The sequence below is a fragment of the Colobus angolensis genome, unplaced genomic scaffold, assembly GCF_000951035.1.
Source record: "Colobus angolensis palliatus isolate OR3802 unplaced genomic scaffold, Cang.pa_1.0 Scaffold75, whole genome shotgun sequence".
NCBI lineage: Eukaryota > Metazoa > Chordata > Mammalia > Primates > Cercopithecidae > Colobus > Colobus angolensis.
Genome location: NW_012121265.1, coordinates 8402037 through 8427006, shown reverse-complemented (window position 1 = coordinate 8427006; position 24970 = coordinate 8402037). Strand labels below are relative to the sequence as shown.

At 44.0% G+C, this 24970-nt stretch overlaps 1 protein-coding gene across 1 annotated transcript in view; it reads left to right on the top strand.

Annotated features, from left to right (window-relative positions):
* The window catches only part of RBM20 (RNA binding motif protein 20), a 194108-nt gene that overhangs the window by 131852 nt on the left and 37286 nt on the right, over positions 1–24970 (top strand). The window contains exons 2-7 of the mRNA XM_011927886.1: positions 2970–4053; positions 5530–5591; positions 6492–6583; positions 6943–7040; positions 19914–20054; positions 22182–22313. Coding sequence (XP_011783276.1) covers positions 2970–4053; positions 5530–5591; positions 6492–6583; positions 6943–7040; positions 19914–20054; positions 22182–22313 — 1609 coding nt within the window. The remainder of the gene's footprint in view (positions 1–2969; positions 4054–5529; positions 5592–6491; positions 6584–6942; positions 7041–19913; positions 20055–22181; positions 22314–24970) is intronic.

The window sequence follows — 24970 nt, the reverse complement described above, 5'->3', positions numbered from 1 at the left end:
TGGAAATCAACTTGGCACCTCATTATCGCCTTGTTAGCCAGAACAGGCTGCATGATGGACAAACCTGGGAGGAAGGGTTGGCCCTGTGTAGTCAGGGTTTTCAGTTAAGCTTAATTGCTCTTCTAAAGCTCAGCTACGTAATATTACACAAGTCGAAATTTATCATCAGACTCTTGATCATCCATCCTCCTCTTCCTTCCGTATTCGTGCCTACATAGACATCGGTGCCTCCCCATTCTGCTGCTGTTGAATTTGTGCTGGGTCATCAAAGGACCCCCAAGGCTTGTTTGCAACCAGCTGGACTCCCCAAAGGAGAACAGGGCTGTAACTACCTTTAGCTCTGAGCGCCCCCTTCCCCCATATTTTAAAATGCAGCCAGCCTGTTCTGCCCTTGGAGCATAGCAGGGCTGCTGGCTGGGGAAGGTGGTGCCTTTTTAACATCTTATAGGCAATTTTTGATTTTTTCATGCAAATGGGAAAGAATAACAAAGGTATTTTATCTGGCTCTCAAATGTGCTTTGTACTTATGTTTAAATGTGAGTGTGCCTGACGTTCTGGGAACTCCCTTCCAACAAGACAGTGTGGCAGCTTATGTCACTTGCCCTTTTTTCCTCCTCACCTGAGCTAGCCCCCAGCCTAAGTGTCCAACAACAGATGAACAGATCTCATTTTTGTTTCATTGTCATTGGATTTTTACTGTACAGAACCTGTGACAGTAGAGACTCAGGTGTCCCAGTTATGCAGCGTCTACCCTGTACTGCCTAAGCATGCTTATTGTACAGCACGCATTGTCCATGGCAACCCCAATTTCCAATTTTCCATTCCCCTTCTTCTCATTCAAATGTCCTAGAATTCCAGTTTATCAACATCCTGAACATATTTCCTAATGACACCCGCTTTTCAGAGGGGAATTTAAAACCTGGAAAATATGGTCTTAACCAAAGATTCCCTCCCTGCCTGTGGTAACCACACATCCCAGACGTTCTGGGAAAGTCTTTCCAGTTTCCAGACCATGCACACTGATTTTTGGTCCAGAAACCACTATAACCAACCAATATAGGTCACATGAAAGACACATGTCAGACAGACACCCTTTGTGCAGTAAGATTCGGTGACAGTCTACTATTGCCCACTACCTCAAATTCAGATTTTTTTACTTGTAATTTTTTGGTTATTCCTTATGCTAGTTGAGTTTGAGAGCTCAGTTGAAGGGAACTGTGATATTGTGAGATTTAGTCTTCATCAGGTTTCCTAGTGTACAACTCCAAAAGTCTTTGGAATCAGATAAATATAGTTTTGTATGCTAATGAGTTGACAAATGTCCGGCAGCCCCTTAGGTATCGTTAGGATGGGATCTGGTTACTGGAAAGACCACGGCAGCATGGAAGGATTGGGACTTTCAGCCCCACCCCTAACCTCAGGGAAGGTGAATGCCGCTAAAGGTAGAGTTGATCACCAATGGCCAATGATTTAATCAATTGTGCCTGTGCAATGAAACCTCCATAAAAACTCAGAAAGGACTGGGACATGTGGAGGTTCCTGGAGGGGGTAGTGCCTGAGAGGTCATGGGAGTTCTGCATCCCTTCCCACACACTTTGCCCTATGCACCTCTTCCATCTGGTATTCACTGGCATCCTTTGTCATTTGTCCTTTCTGATAAACCAGTAAAAGTAAGCAAGTCCCTGAGTTCTGGGAGCCTCTCTAGCAAGTTAGTCTAACTCCAATTTACAGCCAGTTGGTCAGAAGCACAAGTAAAACAACCTGGGGCTTGTGATTGACATCCAAAGTGGGGGACAGTCTTGTGGGGCTGAGCCATCAACCTGTGGGATCTGACACTTTCTTCACGTAGTGTCAGAACTGAACTGGAGGACACCCAGCTGGGGTCCACAGCAGAACTGGTTGCTTGCTTGGTGTGTGGAGAAAACCTCCCACACATCTAGTGTCAGAAATGATTCGTGTTGTGAGAGTATAGGAGATGCTGAATTTGTTTGTGCCTGTATTCAGACAGGAAGACAATTCATGTTGCTTTTGGATGTGAAATAAGGACAAGGATGAAATAGTGTTTGGCACAAATGTAGACACGATCCACTCTGTAGGCAGTTGTGAAGCCTGCCTTTTTCACTTAACATTAGAGCATATAGATTTTCTCATGTCATTAAAGTGGTTTTGTTTTTGTTTTTTGTAACAGAGACTTCGGCAAATTCAAGATAATGTTTACCATTGGCAATGATGGGCAAGGGTGAGGTGGGGAAAGCAGGTGACCAAGGGAGATTTATCGTGTTGGAATGTTCTCTGTCTTAAACTTGGTGTTGGGTACTCTTTTTTGAATGTCCTAAATGTTACGTAATAAAGTAGAAATTTAAACACCAAGTTTAATGGTTACTTAATATTTTATTATGTTGGTGTATCATAATTTCCTCAGTTCAAATCCCATCTCCCTATTGTTGGATATTTGTAATTTTCAACTTTGGACTCTTAAATAATATAGTATTAAACATCTTTGGGTATCAAATTTTATCTTCATTTGAGCTCTTTTTCTCAGTTTAGATTTATATAATTGAATTCCAGGGTCAAAGAATATGGCTATAATAAATGCATTTTGTTAGACTATCTTTTAACAAAGCTGTATGCGTTGATTATCACTGACATTGTGCCTATTCTACTCTCTCTCCAACACAGAGTGTCGTTTTTAAAAAATTGCTATTTTGCTAGATGAATATTTGTTTTGAATGGTTTTAGTTTATGTTTCTACTTGCCAGTGAGATTGAACATTCTGTCATATAATTTTTCCACTGGAGTTTTTTTCAAATGAATATGTGTGAGCACAGGTTTTTGCAGATTCACTTGTATGTGGGACCTGTGTGGGAAGGTCTTGTTTATGTGTTGGGGGGACCACAGATAACAAACAACAGCCCCTTGCCCCCCTCACTGAAAACGAGCTGTGCATCTAGACCTCTGTCTTCCCGCAGTGCCGCCAAGCTCCTGGACAAGAACCCGTTCTCGGTCAGTAACCCGAACCCTCTGCTTCCTTCACCTGCCAGTCTCCAACTGGCTCAACTGCAGGCCCAGCTCACCCTCCACCGGCTGAAGCTGGCACAGACAGCTGTCACCAACAACACTGCGGCCGCCACAGTCCTGAACCAAGTCCTCTCCAAAGTGGCCATGTCCCAGCCTCTCTTCAATCAACTGAGGCATCCGTCTGTGATCAGCGCCCCTCACGGCCATGCTGGAGTGCCCCAACATGCCACAACTATACCCAGTACCCGGTTTCCCTCTAATGCAATTGCCTTTTCACCCCCCAGTCAGACACGAGGCCCTGGACCCTCCATGAACCTTCCCAACCAGCCCCCCAATGCCATGGTGATGCATCCTTTCACTGGGGTAATGCCTCAGACCCCTGGCCAGCCAGCAGTCATCTTGGGCATTGGCAAGACTGGGCCTGCTCCAGCTACAACAGGATTCTATGAGTATGGCAAAGCCAGCTCTGGCCAGACATACGGCCCTGAAACAGATGGTCAGCCCGGCTTCCTGGCAGCCTCGGCCTCAACCTCAGGCAGTGTGACCTATGAAGGGCACTACAGCCACACAGGGCAGGATGGTCAAGCTGCCTTTTCCAAAGATTTTTACGGACCCAACTCCCAAGGTTCACATGTGGCTGGCGGATTTCCAGCTGAACAGGCTGGGGGCCTGAAAAGCGAGGTCGGGCCACTGCTGCAGGGCACAAACAGCCAATGGGAGAGCCCCCATGGATTCTCTGGCCAAAGCAAGCCTGATCTCACAGCAGGTCCCATGTGGCCTCTACCCCCTAACCAGCCCTATGAGCTGTATGACCCCGAGGAACCAACCTCAGACAGGACACCTCCTTCCTTTGGGGGTCGGCTTAACAACAGCAAACAGGGTTTTATCGGTGCTGGGCGGAGGGCCAAGGAGGAACAGGCGTTGCTATCTGTGCGGCCCCTGCAGGCTCACGAGCTGAACGACTTTCACGGTGTGGCCCCCCTCCACTTGCCACATATCTGTAGCATCTGTGACAAGAAGGTGTTTGATTTGAAGGTGAGTTGTCCAAGACAGGCTGGGAGCCACAGCTAGAAGCCTGGGCAGGCCTTTCCCCACAACCCAACTCATGCTGCCAGTGGGTAAGGAACTTTTGCATTGGGGTAACAGAATTTTGCCATCAGTATTCTTGACTAAGATCACAGGTATTAGGACCCAAAGGAATTTCAGAAATGTATCAGGACCAGTCCCTTGCTTGAAGGTGAGTCAGAAATTCCTACACTTCTTATAGATGAGAAAGCTGAGACTGAGTAGGGGAACAAAGGACCCCACCTGGGTTGCAGAGAAGGGGCTCAGGAACTCGAGTTTCCTGCCTTCTTATGGAACGCTTCTCCCCTGTGGTATACCTAGAAGCTACTGCCCCTTGAGTACCCATATTGTAGTGAGTTAGGAAATAAAGCAGAATTTTGGATCCGGGGAACAGATTAATTCCCCCTTGGAACCGAGACAAATTATTATAGAGAGCCTCAGGTTCCTCATCAGCAAAATGGAGATAGAGCCTCATGACACCTTCCTGGTGGTTGGAAAATGACTTGAGTTGCTGCACACAGAGGTATATGATAGTGTAATTTCCCCCCAAAAAATGTATTGCAGATGCAGTGAAATATTTTGAAGCAACAAAAATTATAACAATTACCATATATTAAACCCTTTCTGTGTGCCAGCAGTAACTCTTATGAGGCAGATATTATTATGATTTTCATTTTACAAATGAGAAAACTGAGGCCCAGAGAGATGAAATGACTTTCTCAGCCCCTTCCCCCTGCCACCTCCCCAGCTTGAAAGTGGCAGAGTGGAGATTCAAATGTGGGCCTGACCCTTCCAGAGCCTGCACCATTTAAGCACTGGGCTGTCCCGCCTCCCATCTCTTATCCTGTCCAAAAGCATAATAATGTCCTTGCAGAGTGTGAGTCACACTGCAGCATGTCATTCACCTCTATTTGGGTCACAGCATCCAAATGCATCCCTGTAACCCAGATGGGACATGCCCTCTGACCTCCAGTCTTGGGAGGGGGCTAGCTGACACTGGGAGGTGCTCAAGGATTTTGTCTCTCATGAACATTTTCTAAGGCTTTGTAAGTCACTGTGAGTCTACCTGCCAGATTCTCCCAACTGGATATGAAATAGATGGGGTCTTCCTGGGGGAAAGGAGAAGGGGTGGGAGGTGGGAGGTAGGTTGTGGGTGCAAGGGTCCATTGAGAGGGGTCGAGGGAATCCAACTTGTGAGTCCGGGTCCTGTTCAAGACGGGCATGAGATGTGTGGATGAGGAGCCGATGGAGCAAAGGCTGGATGGGAAGGCAGGAACAGCGGGAGGAGCCTGGGAGGGAGAGGAGGAGGGTGGGGGATGTGTCTGCAGGGGTGGTCCAGCCTCTGGGAGCTCTGTGCTCCCTGCATGGCGAGTGACTCTGTGCTCATCCTTTGCCTTCCCATGGACTCAGTTCTACTTTGGTCACTTTTTTTTCCTTCTGACCTAGGACTGGGAGCTGCATGTGAAAGGGAAGCTGCACACTCAGAAATGCCTGGTCTTCTCTGAAAAGTAAGTGCAGTTCAGGAGGACAGGCTCATGCATCGGCTTAACACATATTCACTGAGCATTTACTGTGTGTCACACGCTGTTTCGAGTCCTGGGGCAATCGCAGAGACCAGAACAGGCAAAGTTCCTGCCCTCAAGGAGCTTAAGCTTCACAGGGGCCAGAGAGATGATGAACAAAATGAACAAGAAAATTACAGCATCCCTGGTGGTAAATGCTAAGCAGAAAACACCGGGTAGAGGTGGGAAGTGTGTGTGCGTGCGCGTGTGCCTCCCTTTTCGGGCTTTCATGTTTTTTCATTGTAGTCAAGTTCACATAGGACTTACTATTTTAAATATTTTGAAGTATACAATTCAGTGGCATTTAGCACATTCACAAGATTGTGCAAATGTTACCACTCTCTAGTTCCAGAATATTTTCATTACTCCAAAAGGAAATCTCATACCCATTAAGCAATCACTCCCTATTCTTTTTAAGCCAGCCCCTGGCAACCACCAATCTGCTTTCCGTCTCTATGGATTTGCCTGTTCTGTACATTTCTGTAAATGGAATCATATAATATGTGGCCTTTTGTGACTGGCTTTTTTTTTTTACTTAGCATAATATTTTCAAGGTATATCCATCCATGTGGTAATATGTACAACCTTTCTATGGCTGAACAATATTCTATTATATGTATATATCACATTCTTGTTTATCTATTCGTCTTTTGATGGACATTTGGATTGTTTCCACCTTTTGACTATTGTGAATAGTGCTGCTAGGAACATTTGGGTACAGTTTTTGTTTGAACACCTGTTTTCAACTATTTGGGGGTCTGTACCTAGGAGTGGAATTTCTGGGTCACATGCTAATTCTTTGTTTAACTTATTGAGGAGCCGGTTTCCCTTTCTCGCCCTCTCCAGTGCTGGCATCCGGTGTATACTTGGTTCGGCAGAGGGAACATTGTGTGCTTCTCCTAACAGCACAGCTGTTTATAGCCCTGCTGGGAATGAAGGTGAGCGAGGCCCTATAGGTCAGCAGCTTGAAGCAGAAATGGGCTTCCCACAGGCACATTGTGTCCCATCTTTAATAGCCAGGACTTCCCTGATGTCCCCTTCTTATGCATGTAGAAAGCAAACAGATCCCAAGACACTAAAATGCACTGGGCCTGCTGTCTGGAGCCATCAGTATTCTCTGAGATACTTTAGGCATAAAGCTTTGCTGATTATCGGCATGTCCAGAGGTATAGTCATGCCGATCACTAATAATATGTGAAGGGGAAAGGTTCGGTTTTCTATGCCTGCTTATGTCCTAATAATGACTTTTGATGTTAAGTTCTGGGTTTTCATCGAGTTTGTGTAATTCGTCATTTAGATTATGCCTCAAATCTTGGAACATCATACGTGCCCATTCCAGCAAGGTCATTTGCTCAGTCAAGCCCCACATTTCCTTTGGCTTCTGCGGGGACAACTGTGAGTACAGAAACATTTTCTCCAGAAATTAATGAAAATGATTATTAGTTTATTTATTTGTTTGTTTATTTATTTGAGACAGCCAGGCTGGAATGTCGTGGTGCAATAATATGTCACTGCAGCCTTGAACTCCTGGCCCCAAGTGATCTTCCTGCCTCAATTACCCAAAGTGCTGGAATTACAGGTGGCCAAAGTGCTAGGATTACAGGTGGGAGCCACCATGCCCTGCCTCAAATACCTCTCTGTGTGCCAGTCACCCTGAAATGCTTGTTGCTTTCCCCAGCACTCTGTTCTTCATGCTCAGTATGCACCTGACATGCCACAGACTGGGAGGACGTTAACATCTTTTTCACTTAAAGAATAGAGAGTTGGCTGGCTTTTGAGGTCTGGACCCGTTTATACCTTGTACCCTTCAATTTTCCACTCTGGGAATCACACCGTCTAGTTTCCAAGATGACATCACCAGAAGTGAGGTGAGCATGTGACTCAGGCAGCCAGGGAGATCATCACACTTTCTGGCCATAGATTGGTTCATGAATGATGTGTGCCTGTAATCTCAGCTACTTGGGAGCCTGAGGCAAGAGAATCACTTGAACCTGGGAGGCAGAGGTTGCAGTGAGCTGAGATCACGCCACTGCACTCCAGCCCAGATGACAGAGCGGGACTCCGTCTCAAAACAAACAAACAAAAAACCATTTTCTCCATTGTCGTTGTTGTCCTCAAGCGTTTGTAGTATCACCTGCTATGTCTGGGCCTAGAGGTGCTGATCTGGCTTTGTGTCATTCAGAAAACCATCCCCAGACAGAAGTTAAGAGCTGTTTAATTCAGTTCCTCTAGTATGGAAACACATGACTTAAGAAGCTGACATAAATCCTTAAAATTGAAGGCATTCCTGGACTTTCTAGCATTCAGCACTGGCTTAGAAAAAAATAAGTTTGAGCTTTTTATGTTTTTTTTAAGACTATTTGATGTTTTATTGAAGTGGGTTATTTCCTAGGAGAGGGTAATTTTGAAGCTCGAACCAGAAAGCGTGTGAAAATAAGGACTATGCACTGAAGCATTGGTTGGCCCCTTGAGGGACCAGTTGGTGCTGTATAATGTTTTTGTTTGTTTGTTTTTAGTTTTGCTGTCTCTACAATATACACTTTAGTCCTCCAAAGCTCCTAAGCTTCGTCTCTCCTTTTTCACCAATGGTGGCAGCTCCTCTTCTCTCTGGGGTTTCAGTTGTTTTGTGCCACCACCCTACCCCCCATCTGACTTCTCTTCTTCTTCCCTGGGCAGGAGAAAGGGGAGTGGGAGGAAAGCTGACTGTGAAACAAACGCATTTGTCTGAACCCTCTGGAGGGCACCTGTTTGTATGCCTTAGCCTGTGCCTGTGCTTTTGTGGTGTGAGTTGCTGCAGCCTTTCTCTCTCGTCCTGCGAGTGAACACAAACTCGCAAGAGCATGTCTCCACGTGCTGTCCCCTCTATGTGTTGGCATGCAAAACATCAGGCCAGTAAGCCATGAAGTGCAGCACCCAGGCTCTGGGGAGTGAGTAAGTGGAAAAGCGAGGTGGTTCGTGATGAGATGTGAGGCCTGCCTGAGCCCAGGCTTCTGTTTATTTGTGTGTGTTGATTTGTAATGTTAAATAGGAGAAGCACTTTGGGAGAGTCCCTGTCTAGAAGTCCACATTTTGGTGAAAGAGAATTTTGTGGTTTCCCTCTCTGCACTCTGCTCTCTCAGAGCCACGCCCAGGTCAATGGCAGCTTCGGGTCAGTCCCAGGAGACCGCAATGGCTAGATTCAGTGAGGCCTGTCCTCTGAGGTCAGATTCCTGGTGACATGACCTCTTGTCCTGATGGAGGTGTGGGCCATGAAGGAACTTCTGTGCTCACAACCCTGCCCTGAGATCCCACTCCAGGCACTGAAGGGGAGGGACTGTGACCACGATGGGGGAGGCTGGATTGGGTGTCAGGTGGCCAGGGGCCAGGGCTTGTAAATTGACTCCAACCTGGGATATGGGTACGGGGAAGAGATGGCATCAACTGAGCCCCTCTGTAAACCGGGGTGGATAGGGAGAGAAGAGACACAGGCAGGACATTCTGCAGTCTGTCCCAGGCTTCTTCCCCACCCTCCACTGCTGCCCATTGAGCCAGAGACCCTTTCCTATGGACTTGGCTCTAGGGACCTAAGTTCAAATACTACTTCTGGAGCCACTTGCTGTGTGTCTCCAGGCAAGTCACGTTACTTCTCTGAGGCTCTGTTTCCTTAAGTGGGAACAGTAATGCCTTTGGAAGATAAAGTAAACAACTGGATTTTCATCCAGCTTGTGTAATTTATTGTTTTGATTATTCCTCGGATCTCAGAACATCCCATGCAGCCCTGCAGCCCAGGCTTCTGGTTCAGTGGCCAGCACCAGACAGTGGGAGCAAGGCTTGGCATAGACCCAGTATTGTCTTGCCCTTGTGAGGATCAAATGAGATAATATAAGGGACAATGATTTGGGAACTGTCAAGTACATATGAAGTAACCATGGCTGTTGTTGAGTAACGAGCGCTTTTAACCCATTTTGGCTGTGAAGAGTGGAGGGAAAGCCACCCTGCCTAAGGCTGGCTCTGTCTGCTGGCCATAGGATTTTGGCTGTGAAGAGTGGAGGGGAAACCCACCCTAAGGCTGGTTCTGTCTGCTGGCCACAGGATTTTGTCCAAGTCTTGGTATCAGTGTTCCCCTTATACGAATCTGTCTAGTAATACCCAGGGTCACCCTTGCTCCGCCTTAGAGATGCTTTGAGGTTCCCATGAATGTATTTTTAAATTATGCGCCAGTGGACAAGCACAAGCAATCTGATGATTTGTGCGTTGATTCTAATTAATTTCTAGGAGCTCTGAGTGCAACTTCCTCCAAACGCCTAGAGATGGGGAGTTTATCTGACTTGAGCCTGGTGAGAAGCAACACAAGAAACATTTTGCTAGGAGCTAGGAGGTGACAGAGACCTAGGGGACAGCTCTCTGCTAGAGCTAGGAGGGGACAGAGAGCTAACATTTTGGGAGCTAGGAGGGGACAGAGAGCCCCAGACATTGTAGGATGATAATAACAACAATAGCCAACATTTATATAGTGCTCAATATATTCTTAGCATTTTTGTTTTGTATTAGCTCATTTAATCCTCTAGACAACCCTGTGAGGTGGATACTATTATTATCCTTATTGTACAGTTGGGAAACTGAGGTCTGGAGAAGCTGAGTACCTTATCTAAGGCCACATAGCTAGCTGGTGATTGGAGGTGGTGGGATTTAAACCTAGGCAGCCTAGCTCTGGAAGCCTCATTTGTAACCACTAAGCCCTGCAGCCTCTCTGCAAGGATCTGAGGGGTCTCTTCCTTGCTGTGATCCTTCTCTTTAGTAAGCCCCTCTCACCTCCTCCTCCCCCCCACCCCACAAGCTGCTTGGGAGGTTCCGAGGCTGCATTGGACGTGACAGGGACTTCTCTGGCCTTGGCCACTCAAGGATCAACATGAAGAGGCCAGCCACACCTGGTATCCACATTCTTCTGCACTCTGACAGCATCTGCCAAGATGAACTCAGATGTTTGGAGGCTTTTTCTACAGACCCTGTGGAAGGGGAGAATCAGCATTTGTTTGGTTTTATCATTATAACTTTTATGACATCTTGCTGGTCACATGAGCCTCCCCAAGACTATCTGAGGGACAAGGACAAAGCCTGCCCCAGCCAATCCTTACGTTGTCAGTGGCCTGATGTTCATTCACATCCTTCTGTCAGATGCTTTGCCATTGCCAGCAAATGGAATTGAATGCAGGTGTATCTGTCTTGAGGAAAACCTGAAATGCAAGAACATTGACATTTGAAGACAAGCTCAGAAATGGGGAAATGATTAATCCACTCTTGAAAAATACTTTGCAAGGCTCCTTTAAGTAGCAGGAGAGTCTCTCAGAGAAACTATTGATTTTCTTTCTGCCTACAAACACTGACCTCCAAAGATATTACCCCAAAGATAAGGGGTGATTACTCTGTTGCCAAAGGATATTTTTCCAGGTTCCAATGAGTGCCCAGTGAGTTGTTTTTGCATATACATTTCTATTGTTTTTCTGCTTACAAAACTTATGCTTATTGTGAAAATGCAAACAAAAAAGAAATAATGAGGGGAATGAAATTCCCCGGTTATCTCCCTTTCAGCCCCCATAGCGATCCCGTTTTCCTCCACAAGTGAGGTCTGGTCCTGTGCCAGCACTTTTTAGGTCTGATTCTATTTACACACATCTTTTCAGAAACACATTTTGTTGAGTGAAACCAGGAACAGCCAGGACCCCGCCACTGTCTCATCAGATCGTTAATGTCTGTGGAGCGAAGGGCAGTTACTGCCTCTAAAGCTCCCTGTTTTTAAGCAAGAGAAAATCAAAGTGACACGGAGCTCTGGAAATGAGCCTTCAGAATATATCCGAACTGCCACAAAATCTAAAAGGACCGCAAAGACCATCTGCCCCTGCCAGCAAGCCCTTCTGGGGGCAGACTTGGCTGCATTTAAACTTCTCCCACCTCTGTTAGAGTCTGAGTGTTTCATTGCTTTGTTTGTTTGCTTATTTTTGTTTGGGTTTTTTTCTCATTTTCTTTTCTTTTCCTTTTTATTGTTATTTATATATTTATTTATTTATTGAGATAGGGTCTCAGCCGTGTCACCCAGGCTGGAGTGCAGTGGCGTGATCACGGCTTACTGCAACCTCCACCTCCTGGGCTCGAGTGATCCTCCTACTTTAGCCTCTAAGTAACTGGAACTTCAGGCATGCGCCACCAGGCTCAGCTAATTTTTGGAGAGACAGGGTGTCACCATGTTGCCCAGGCTGGCGTGTTTATTTTTGACAGAGATGGGACACTGCAGTTGTATGCTGTGTTTGCTGGTGGTGGGGTGATTTGTGTCTGTCCCCTGCCCCTCCCATCCCACTCCAGGGTCCCCAGAGATGGGTGTTCACTTTCACTTAAGCTTCTGCCATTTGAGGCCAGGCACTTTCTCCTTGGCTGCCTGAATTGACATAAACAGAGTAATCAGGTTTCTGAAAGGGGCCTCGGGGCCTTCTCAGCCTGTTAATAGTTTTCTTGTGCCTGCCCGAGGTGCACTTTCTCTGTGACCGTCCCTGTAAAGCCACCCTGCAGTTTTCACAGCCACCTTGGAGTTTATTTAGTGCCAGTGTCACAGATGGGCCACCCTGACCTGGAATGATACACCGTGTTTTTATTATTTCTTTCTCGCCAAAACCCTGCACTTTGGGGAACTTGTATAAATAAGGAAATGGAGGCTCAGGAAAATAGAAATGTCTGTGGAAGGCCAGAGGTGTAAGTCACAGGCTGCACCCCAGATTACTTTCTGTTTCTCGAACATCCATCTGTCTGCCCTGGCCCTCTGAATGCATGGCTCAGAGCACTCTGGTCTCCTGACTTCTTTGAGCATGAGGACTAGTAATTGATGTGGCATATGCTGCCAGCCCCCTCAGCCACCATTCCAGCTCTGTCATTGCTCCTGTCCCTCCAGCAGGGGCCACCTTGTGCTTTTTCAAAGAGACCAAAGATGAGGAGCCAGGAGCCCTGGGTAGGTTTTGCTTTGGAATTTGTTCTTTTTACAAATCTTACCTTTTCGTATTGGAAAAGTAGTATGAACATTGTATTAACAATCTTTAACAGTAACAGAAATATAAAAGTCAACTTTGCAGATAAAACTGAAGCTAAATGCTTTTGTTATAACTGTATATCTCTCTAGCTAGTGTATGTGTACATGTTTCATTAGTAAAAGTAATTTTTTGGGCACACATCAGATAATGTCATATAATCTGTTGTTTTTTTTCACTTAACATAAGCTTTCAATACATATTTAAATTGATTTCTAGACATCTTTCCACATCAGAACATAAATAGTTCCTATTTTATTTTGTAACTTCACTTTTGTATTTACCTTAATTTATCAAGTCTGCGATTGATAGGTTTTTTCAGTGACATCTGAGTTTTAATCACAAATCTGCCACTGTTTAATTGACCACAGATTAAGATCCTTAACTTCTCTCAGGTTTCAGTGTCCTCATATACAGCGTGGACCAGATGACCTCCCAATTTTAACGTTTTGTGACTCTACAGTTTCCAGGGATGTTGAAGTTGCTAAACAGGTGAATTGTCCAAGATCCGTAGGCAATCCTGTGGATTTACCAGTAAAAGTTAATTCACTCTAAGTCAAAGCTAATATGCTCTATAAAATATGTGAAAGTATTAGTAAAGGCAATGTCTACCCTGCGAGTTAAGCCAAGATCCATAGCTATGGAATTCACAGCCATTTGCTATCTGCATAATAGGTTCAAAATCAACATCTTGCTCTCTGTGTAACAGGTAATAAATCAACATCATGAGAGATAAATATTTGCCATGTCTGTTCTTAGGCATGTTTAGAACAAAACCAGCAGAGGCCCACAGACTCTGTGCCAGAAAAAATTAGGGCACATCTAAGAGAGATCAGGCTGGAGCACAGAAGTCGTTTACTGAAGATGGAATCTATATTTCGCAGCTCTAGGAAGCAGTTTGAGAGACCTCTCACCCTGCAGGCCTATTGCCGTAAGCCATATTTTTATTGCAACTCTAAGTTATTTGAAGCTGGGCCTCTTATTTGAACTCATCTGTGAAGCCTGTTTCTACCTGCACCAAGGGGAAATGAAAGGTCTCAGAATCTTCATATACAAGTCTGTTTGCTTCTTTTGCATTTCTCCCCAGCTATAAAAGAGTTGAGGGTCAGTTGAGAGGTCTGGGGCCCAGCCGTATGAACCATCAGTAGCACCATCTGGTTTTAAAGGTGCAGCCCCAGCTTGTGAAAATGCACAGCCCAGGCTCCTGATCCCATGTGGGGGTACTCAAGGTCAGTGCTGGCTTGCAGGCAGGCTAAAGCTTCCCCGAGGCTGCAAAAGGATGATTGTCCCTTTAGCTTGGTGATTAGGGCTTTGGTCACTCCCCTGCAACTTAGCTGTCTTAGAGATGTGACCTCTGCTAGAAAGTTTTCAATGCACCTGTCTTATGTGTGGCTCCTGGGCGCTCAGCAGACAGAGCACAGCAACACCTTGACCTGCCCTTCTCCCCTACAGTATGTCTTTTAAAATTTATTTTTGATAACTTTTGATATATTTCAAACTTACAGAAAAGTTACAAAAAAGGTATAAGGAGCTCCTATATAACTTTTGTCCAGATTAACTTCACTCCTCCTTTATATTTTGCCCCATTTGCTTTGTCATTTTCTCTGTATCTTCCTCTATCTATCCATCCGTCTATCTATCCATCCATCTATCTATCTATCCATCCTCTGATCAGCTATGCATTTTCCCCTAAATTATTATTTTTAGAGTAGGTTGGTGACATTGTATCTCTTAGCTTCTTTTTAAGCTTGAATTTCCTAAGAATACAGACCTTCTCTTGTATAATCACAGTAATATTTCTTCCCAACCCAGAATCATTGTAACACATCCTTTAACTGTTGGGGGGAGGAAGGAGATAAACATTATTTACAGGAGCCTACATAATGCCAGGTATTGCAGCAAAGCACCGTACATTCACGGTGGCATTTCATCTTCCCAGCAGTCCTGTGGAATCCGTTTTTATTACCTCTGTTTTACAGACAAGCCAACTTGGGCTTGGAGAAATTCAGTACAGACTCAGGTCTGTCTGATTCTCCCACTTCCCTGACTCTGGTACTTGGTGACTATAAAACTCACACTTGACGTGAGTCTGTTCTCAGAGAGGCCCCAGGCCCAGGTGTCTGTAGTTCATTTGTGTATCATCTCAATGCTTGCTAGCCACTGTGGCAGCACAATTATTCAGGGAGCTGCAGGGTTCATAAACAAGGTGGTCACTGCTTGGAGCTTATCTTCAGTCCTATAAAGATGAGACCACTACTAACACAGACAAACACGTCTGAAAGATGAACATGCTTGGGAATGGATGCATGGTTAAACAGCCGATTACATGGAGAGGACAAACATTACATTCATTGGGACAGGGAGTGGGAAAGACATGGATTTCCTGTTTATGCTGAGCACAGTTGGAGAAAGCTATCATTATCCTGGTTCTTGGGGTTTAGCTTGTCAAGGCGTCTGGGAGGAGTAGAATTTTAGAACTTAGAGCCACATAAGCATATATATTTTTTACATCTGGAAAGGACTTTAGACCTACAGGTCACCTCCCTCGTTCCAGACATGGGGAAACTAAGGCTCAGAAAAGGAAACTAGTTTCTCTGTCATGCACCTAATCAGTGGCTGAGCTGGGGATTGAACCCAGGTCCTCTTTTCTAGCAGGATGTTCTTTCCACTGGAAAGTTCCAAGCTTTTTATAGCTCAAGTCCCCTCTCATTATTTACTTCCACCCCAAGCAGCCACTGTCCCACATTTTCAGATTTGGAAAGATTTTGTCTGCCAAAGTACTTGTGTTAATAAGTAACTAACTAGTGACCCATTTTTATTAATCAAAGACAGAGACACACCAATTAGACTTTCTGATTAGCCTAAGAGCTAACCAGTGTTAAAAGACACATTTTAAATGAATTACATTTAACAGAGTTTAATTTAATTGAGCAGCCCTCAGAACCAGAAGAGGGTCAGAGAGCTCCGCTGCACCACGTGGGCAGGCAGCATTTATGGGCAGAAAACCGAAGCGAGGTACAGAAACAGCTTGATTGGTTACAGCTCTGTATTTGCCTAATTTGAACATGGTCTGATCAGTCGGCTGCCTGTGATTAACTGAAGCTTGGCTGCTGTGATTGGCTGAGACTCAGCTATTTGTTACAAAAGTACACTACTTCAGGCTTTCACCTAGTTGATGTGCTAAACTACAGTTCCTTACATAAGAACTCAAAGTATGGAGGCATCCTCAGGCCGAACTGAATTTAACACCAGATTGCCATATCGATAAAGAAGCTCAAAGTATGATCTCAATTCGCATTTTTCAATGTCAAAAATAATAATGTTTAGCCCCCTGCTTCCTGTAGTATTATTACCTTTGAAGACCTTTAAGGGCTTATAAGAGAGCCCAGGAGAATTACTGCACAGCATGGTGATGCTTTCTCAAGGGCACTCAGTATTGCCAGGGCCGCTGATGTACAAACTGTACTTTTGATGTGCCGCTCAGGGACCTCACTCCCCCTGTTTCCCTTCTCACTTTCCTCCCTAGTTCCCTCCCCTTTTCCCTCATCATTCAGATCTCCCACAGGGCATAGGACAAATAATAGCAATGTTTATGTAAAGTGTAATGAGAATAGAATAGAGTGATAATACTTACTATTCTACATCTCATATGAATCATAGATGGTTTTGAACCTAAATGGAGTTTAACAACAACCAAAAGATATTTCAGATCAATGGCAGAAAAGAACTTGATGAAGCATCCTAAATAAAATATTGGCAAAAGAACAGAATACATAAAAATTAATTTATCTTTCTAACTGGATAGGATTTGCCACATGCCCTGAAGCCAGACACCACACAAAAGCAAACTATTAACCCAGAGATTCTCAAGATTTTCATTTCATGGCTCACTTAGAAAATAATCTGCTGAAGTAAATGGTTTAACTGAAGAAGCTGTTCATGGTTACTGGAGGAACTTGGCCTTCAGCCTGAGGGATCAATATCTTGGCACTCCTATAACCATTTGCAGTTGATGTAGCTCATAATTGGAAAGCTCCAAATTACTATTATCTGGAAGAATACTAAAAATCTCATTTGTATCTTAATAAATGACAACAAGGGAATTGGTAAAATCCGGCTTCTATTTCTGATTAAAATCTTGGAAGAGAAAGAACTCAGATGTCTTTTTAAAATTTGAGTGGAAATTTTAATTGCGACCCATTCACTTTAGTGCCTTTGGTAACGACATCTACAGCATGAATACTTCTCTCTGGTGACCGGCAGCTGCGAGGTTGTTTTTTCTACTACCCAGCAGCCGCAGTTGCTGTGCTATGTTCCAATAAAAGCCTCTCGAGTTGTCCTTTCAGTCTGGAGGAGACAATAAGGGAGGCACTGGCCCTCATGCCTGTTCACTAGGCAACTGGATAGGCCAGGAGCAGGATAGGCCCGAAACTGCCTTGGGTGTCTGCTCCGTTGTCCAAGCACGCATTAGCACAGGCCAAGCACAGCAAAGTCACATGGGGCAGAAACGTGCCTCGCTAAGAGGAGACCAGGCAGAGTGCCCAGCCTCGGCCCTCATTGTGATAAGCTCAGAGGACCAGCCACTCTGCCCTGCTTGAAAGCTCAGCTGTGTCTGCATCTTTATGTGAACACTCACACTAATGGGAGGCAAAGATTCTGCTTCTTAATAGCACTCCTCCTTTCATCTCTGCAGAAGGGTTCAGTCCTCACTAGCCAGGCTCAGACTCAAAGTCTCCTAGCTGATGGAGAGCGCATTTGCACTTTAGGGAGATGAGGAGCTGCTCTGGGAGCTGCCTGAATCCTTGCTCCCCTTTGGGAAAGTGCTTGACCTCTGGACATTGCAGAGTGGGAGGTCGGAAAGAGGCACTTGGGCTTCTACAATTCAGGGCTGAACCATAAAAGGAAATTCTTATGGACTGTAATTGTTTTCAGCTCAAATGAGACAAACGAGGGCTTTTCATGGTAGAATTACCCAAGTATTAGCCCTTGTTAGGGATGATATCTTAGACTTTCCCCCTATATTACCTTAGCAGAGTCGGACCCACATCAAATGTAATTAGATGTTGAAGTTCAGTTTAACATAGAAAATTGTGATTATGCAAATGGAGACTGTGCTATTAGAATGTGTTTCAGGTTTGGAAAATTATATCCTTCTCTTCCACATTGGGTTGGCTTATGGTTACTAATTCTTGACCCTCCCAGAGATTCTAGGCTGATTAAGGTTTGCACAAAACAGACAGACACACTTCCTCCCTCCAGGAGCTTTGATTAGGGCCAAATGGTGGCTTCCAAACTATATTCCTTAGAGGTGCCTTTGAGACTGCCGGGTGGGGGTGGTGCCAGGGTGCCAGACCCCAAGGTTTGACCAGAATAGCTCTTTTATTTGTTGAATACATTGGTATAAATCAGTTTTATTTGAAGAAAGGATTCCAAGCTGAAAATATTTTGAAAACCACTGCCCTAAACCACAGGTTGTTGCTGTGAATGTCAATGCATATATATTAGATTCTCATAAACTTTTCTATGTTCCTTTTTCTTTATTGGAATTGTAAGTCAAACAATATGAGGTATATATGAAGAAGGTTCAGCATGTCTCATCTTACTGCCTTCCTCTGAAGATAACCAGTACCGACAGGTTGATATGTATGCTCCACATCTTTGTCTGTTTGTGCTGACATTCTTTAAGCATTTTTTATTGCAAAAAATTTTAAACATACAGAACAGTAGAGACCAGTATAATTAGTCCTTATATACCCATCACCCAATTCCAGTAATTATCAAAATTTTACAACACTTGCTTCATCTTTTTTCATATATTTTTGTTTTGTTTTCCAAAAATGGCATCATGGTACACATACTACTTAGTAACCTGCTTTTAACTTAACAATCTGTCTTAAAAAGTATTCCATATCACCAAGGTGGGAGAATCACTTGAGGTCAGGATTTTGAGACTAGCCCAAGCAATACAGCAAGACCCTGTTTATACAAAAAACAAAAATAAAAAAATTAGCTGGGTGTGATGGCTCAAGCCATCAGTAGTCCCAGCTGTTCGGGAGGCCGAGTCGGGAGGAAGGCTTGAGCCTAGGAGTTCAAGGCTGCAGTAAGCTATGATTGTGCCACCGCATTCTAGTCCAAGTGGTCCAGGAAGACTCTGACTTCTTAAAAAAATTATTCTATATCAGCACATTTACCTCCTTCTTGTCATGGATTTGTAGTTTTCCATTGTATGATTGAACCATCATTTACTCAAACATTTCCCTATTGTTGTAAATTCAGGCTGTTCCCAAAATTTTTTGTCACCTAATAAATTACTGTAATAAATGTTCTTGTACATGAGCCATCACATATTGGGGTGCTATTATTTATATAGGGTACATTTCTAAGAGCGAAAAGGCAGGATCATGGGCTCTGTATACTTTGTTTTATTTAATATTGCTAAAGTGTATTCTCAAAAGTTTATAGATACTCAACCTCCCACTAGCAACATATGGATATGCTCATTTCCTTGTATCCTCCACAGCCCTGGTTGTTACTGCTTATAAAAAACATTATTGCCAGGTGCGGGGCTCACGCCTGTAATTCCAGCACTATGGGAGGCCGAGGTGGGCGGATCATGAGGTCAAGAGATCGAGATCATCCTGGCTAACACGGTGAAACCCTGTCTCTACTAAAAATACAAAAAAATTAGCCAGGTGGTGGGCACCTGTAGTCCCAGCTACTGGGGAGGCTGAGGCAGGAGAATGGTGTGAACCCGGGAGGCGGAGGTTGCAGTGAGCTGAGATTGCGCCACTTCACTCCAGCCTGGGCGACAGAGCGAGACTCTGTCTCAAAAAACAAAACAAAACAAAACAAAAACATTACTGTGACATGGTGGTGGACGCCTGTGGTCCCAGCTACTTGGGAGGCTGAGATGGGAGAATAACCTGAGTCCAGAAGTCAAGGCTGCAGTAAGCTGTGTTTGCACCACTGCCCTCTAGCCTGGGTGATGGGAGTGAGACCCTGTCTCAAAAATATATATGTATTATGAATCCTTTTGTAAAGAGATAGAATACAATTGATATTTTATGTGTGTCTGTGAATGGATTTTTTCTGCATTAATTTTGTAAATTATAGTTTTACAATCATTGTTTGGGGGAAAGATAGCCATTAGGAATGTCTGGAAGAGAGGGGAAAAGGGAACCGTCTTCTGAAGACCACGACTGATCCTTGTTGCTATTAGTTTGCACAGCAGAAAGGGGCTGGCCGCGTGGTGCACATCTGCAATCTCCCTGAAGGAAGCTGCACTGAGAATGACGTCATTAACCTGGGGCTGCCCTTCGGAAAGGTCACTAATTACATCCTCATGAAGTCGACTAATCAGGTAGGTCTGGGTATTTTCACTCCAGTGTAATACCACACATTAGTGAAAGGGAACGATATAATTTTTGAAAGAAGCCATTCTTAACATAAAAAGCTGATGCATAGCTGGCCTTCTGTTGGCATGGCATAGATGTTTTTGCTGATGATGCTTTTTTGTTTCCCCTAGTTTCACTCTATCCTTCTAGTGATGGATACAGGCCTTTGTGAATTGCCTAGAGGTGAAAGGAGGTGCTTTGGAATGAGGTGCTCATTCACATAGAAAGGGTAATTGGCACACCCAAAATAAAAATCTATGGACTTTAATCTCTTCACTGTGTTGTCAACCCCCTGAGCTAATGCTATAGTCTTATCTTCTAAGCCTATCCTATCTTATGACCTGGATTTGGAGCCAGCCAAGAACCTGGGACTAGGTATTTTTCCTGGTCCTTGATGTCAGCAGGAGAGTAGGAGTGTAAGAATGGATGGATGCTTAGTAAGTCTAAGGAACTAAGAATCCTTAACCTGTAGGAGTTGACTGAGCCCTTTGGGATGGAGTACCTTTGTCTTCATTTCTAAAGTCAGGTGGGGAGTTTATACTCCCAACAGTCAAAAATCTGAATATTTTATCTCTTAATGAATATTTTTACTTTATTAATCAGAGGAACAGGAATAGGAAAAATTCTTTTCTTAAAGAAGGCTGAACTTTGGAGACTCATAGCCACATCAGGTCATCAGCTATCTCTCTCCATCAACCTGGTGTGAGACTACTCACTTGTCTCTGTTCCTGCTTCTCAGAAATTCTATTTTGGGTAAATGCACAGAATTCAGCTTGTAACATTGATGTAGTGAGAGTCCCTAGATTAGTATTATTCCCATTTGACAAGTGAGAGCTAGAGGTGCTAAAATGTTTATCAAGAAAGAGGCATTTAGAAAGCTGGGTGGCAGAATGTGAAATAAAACCCTAAAGAATCTTGACTTCTTAGTCGCCCACGCTAATGTCATAGACTATGACAGCATGGAGAAAAGCCGTGCATCTGAAATTCAGAAATAAATATGACAGAAGGAAGGGAATGAGCTTGTTTAGACCATTTAGTTTAAGGAAACGAGAGAGTTAGGGGCTCACAGTGAGGGCTTCCCTGTCCTTAACCCTTTTTCCCCCTGTAGCACTGAGGAATCAGGATCAGTATATTGTCAGTATAGTACAAACTAAACAAATCCAAGAAACAATAGCAGCAACAAATTCACCACACCAGCTACTGGGGTAAACTGATGCACAGTCAAAACAGTGTCTTTGGAACTCTCAGTAGACACAGATTGAGTGGAAAAGCCCATTTCTCTGTGTTTTATCAGAGCAGTTAAATAAAGAAGAAAGATGCTGTGGAAACATAATTGGGGAATTTTCCTTTTTCTGTAACTCACGACAACATGGCCTTCCTTCAAGCCCAGGGGTTTGTGAGTTCCTGAATTTTGAGTATGTTTCTGTCTTTATAAGGAAAGTAAGGGCTCAAATAACCAAAGCTTGTGTCTCTTCCTGTCACCATCACCACCAAATAGCAAGTTTTATAGGGATCAGCTCAAGGCCACATATGCAACTGCCCCTCCAGGGAAATGTGGGTTAGTGAACTCTCCCATCTCAGAGGGATTCTATGGCATGATGTGGCCCAGGACAGACATACATAATTAAGAACAACGTCTGGTAACCCTGGGGATCAGGAAAGGGCCATCTTATAATGAACTCTTTTGGTGATGTTTATAAAAAGGTCTCTTTGAACAGATGGGATCAAAGAGATCTCTTCCTTATACTGACTTTTTTTTTTCCTTTTAAGTGAGGTATAAAACACATACTCTACAGTGCGTAATGTACACTCATCCTACATGTACAATTCCATTAATTTGTTACATGTGTACACCCAGATAATTAACACCCAGGTAAAGATATAGAGCATTTCCAGAATGTCAGGTTTCCTAATGCTTCTTCTCCATCAGTTCCCCATCCCCACCTGAGAGAGAAGCTCAGTGCTAACTCCTGTCACCATTGATTAGTTTTGTCTGTTCTTGAACTTCATAGACGTGGAATCATGCCTTGTACTGAATCTTGTTTAAGACCATTAAAGTCAAGTCCAATGAGTGTCCTTCCTTTCTTTCTTAGGCCTTTTTAGAGATGGCTTACACAGAAGCTGCGCAGGCCATGGTCCAGTATTATCAAGAAAAATCTGCTGTGATCAATGGTGAGAAGGTGCTCATTCGGATGTCCAAGAGATACAAGGAATTGCAGCTCAAGGTAAAGCATTATCTTGTTCATTCAGTCATTCAACAAGCACCAGATGAGTTTCTCCTCCTTGTTAGGCACTGACCTAAATGCTGGTGGAAAGGAGAGGATAGGAAAAGATTCAGAAATGACACACTGCCTTTGAGGATCTTGAGGCAAACCATTGCAGCATGGCAAGAAAAGTGCTTTTGAGGTAAATACAAAGTGCAAAGAGACACTTAAGTCTGCCTGGGAGCCAAGGAAAGTTTTCCAGAAGAAGATGTTTACAGGGGAACTAAGTCAGAAGGGAAAGGTTCTGGGAGTTCCAGGCATAAACGCTTGAATACAACCTTCTCTACCTATACAGACCTTCAGTAACTTTTTCTTCCTCTGTCACCCCCTTGATCTCTTGCTCTCTTCTCTCTCCTTCATATTTACGTCTTAAGCCTCATAGAAGTCCTACTAAGCAGCCCTTGGCTGAATTGGCCACTGTCAGAACTCAGGAATGCATTCAAATAGTTCCAAACCAGGGTTTGCTTTTGTTTTAGCTGATCTACATTTCTTTCTTTTCTTTCCCTTCTTTTTTGTTTTATTGCGAAGTATAACAGAACACACAGAAAAATGGCTGATTATACATTGTACGGTTTAAAAAGTAATAAGGGGTGAGATCTCATAAACCCCATAAAACCACCACCAAAGTCAAGAAGTAGAATGTAGACAGCACCCAGAAGCTCCTGTGAGTCCCTCCTCATGTTCAACCCCTCCCTGTCTACTCTCCTGACTTCAACGATAATCATATCTGTGCTTTTCCTTATAGTTCTATCACTTGTATATGCCTCCCTAAACATTATGGTTTAGTTTTGCCTGTTTTTGAACTTTACATAAATGGAATCATGCTGTGTTTTTACAGATCTTGCTTCTTTCATTCAACATGATGCCATCCATGTTGTTGGGCATGTCTATTTATTTTCATTGTTATATACATTTCCATTGTATGGCTATACACTTTGTCCGTTCTGCTGTTGATGGACATTTGAGTTGTTTTAGGGACAAGGCTAATCTGAACCTTCTCAAGCATATCATCCTGGTGTATATGCACTTGAGCATACGACTAGAGGTACATACATAACTAGGATTGAGATAGCTGCATCATAAGGCATGCTTACCTCAACTTTCCTAGATGACAGCAAGCTCTTTCCAAAATTAGTTGTCTCACATTTATACTCCTACTAGTAGTGTATTAGAGTTTTCGGCTGGGCGTGGTGGCTTGCACCTGTAATCCCAGCACTTTGGGAGGCTGAGGCGGGCAGATCATGAGGTCAGGAGTTCGAGACCAGCCTGGCCAACATGGTGAAACCCCATCTCTACTGAAAATACAAAAATTAGCTGGGCATGGTGGCAGGCGCCTGTAATCCCAGCTACTCGGGAGGCTGAGGCAGGAGAATCGCTTGAACCTGGGCGGTGAAGGTTGCAGTGAGCTGAGATTGTGCCACTGCACTCCAGCCTGGGCAACAAGAGCAAAACTCTATCTCAAAAAAAAAAAAAAAAAGAGTTTTCAGTGGTCTACATTCTTACTAACACATTGTCTTGTCCAACTTTTAAATTGTTGCCTGTCTTGGAGAGTATCATGGTTTATCAGAGTTTTGTTTTGTTTTTGAGATGGAGTCTTGCTCTGTTACCAGACTGGAGTGCAGTGGTGCGATCTCAGCTCACTGCAATCTCCACTTTCCAGGTTCAAGTGATTCTCCTGCCTCACCTTGGAGTAGCTGGGACTACAGGCATGCACCACCACACCTGGCTATTTTTTTTTTTTTTTTGTATTTTAGTAGAGACAGGGTTTCACCATGTTGGCCAGGATGGTCTCAATGTCCTGACCTCATGATCCACCCAGCTCAGCCTCCCAAAGTGCTGGGATTACAGGTGTGAGCCACTGCACCTGGCCAGTTTATCACAGTTTTATATTTTATCCTCCTAATTGTGCATGGAGGTTGAGCACTTTTTCATCTGTTTGTTGGCTGTTCCATCTGGATCTTCTTTGATGGGATGTTTCTTTTCAAGTCATCTGCCCATGCTTTTCTTTTGCATTGTGTCTTCTTATTGGTTTGCAGGAGTTCTCTTAACTGGAGCACCAAGTCTATTTGGATTTCTTGTAATTAATGCTATATTTGTGTTTAAATCTACCCTTTTATTTTGTGCTTTCTACTGTTCCATTTAATAGGGATTTTTCCTGTTCACTTTAGCTCATTCCACATTGACTTAGGATCCATTTTGTCCAAGACCCACAGGCCTTAATCCACCTTCAAGGTTGAAGTCAGAAGACAAAGTCTCAGTGGCTAGGACTGGCATTCTGAGAAGTCTCCATATGTAGATGGGTACTGTGTCAACTGGCTTCCAGAGTCCTGAATCTGCTTTGCTTGCATCATTGCCTCTGAAGTTCCTTCGCTAACAGTTCTTCTTCCGGCAGAACTTGGCTTTTTTTTTTTTTTTCCCCCTAATGAAAGTATATTGCTTCTTTCAGACAAGTAAGGATCCCACCCCATTCTGTATCCAGCCAAAGTTCCTGTTCTCCTGGATTCTCCCCTTGGAGCTAGAATTGAATTTCTACACTAAGTTCCCAGTGGAACTTTGGTCTCCAAATGAGATGTTGTCATAAGTTTCTGATTAAGATTAACGGCAGTAATTGGCTTCTT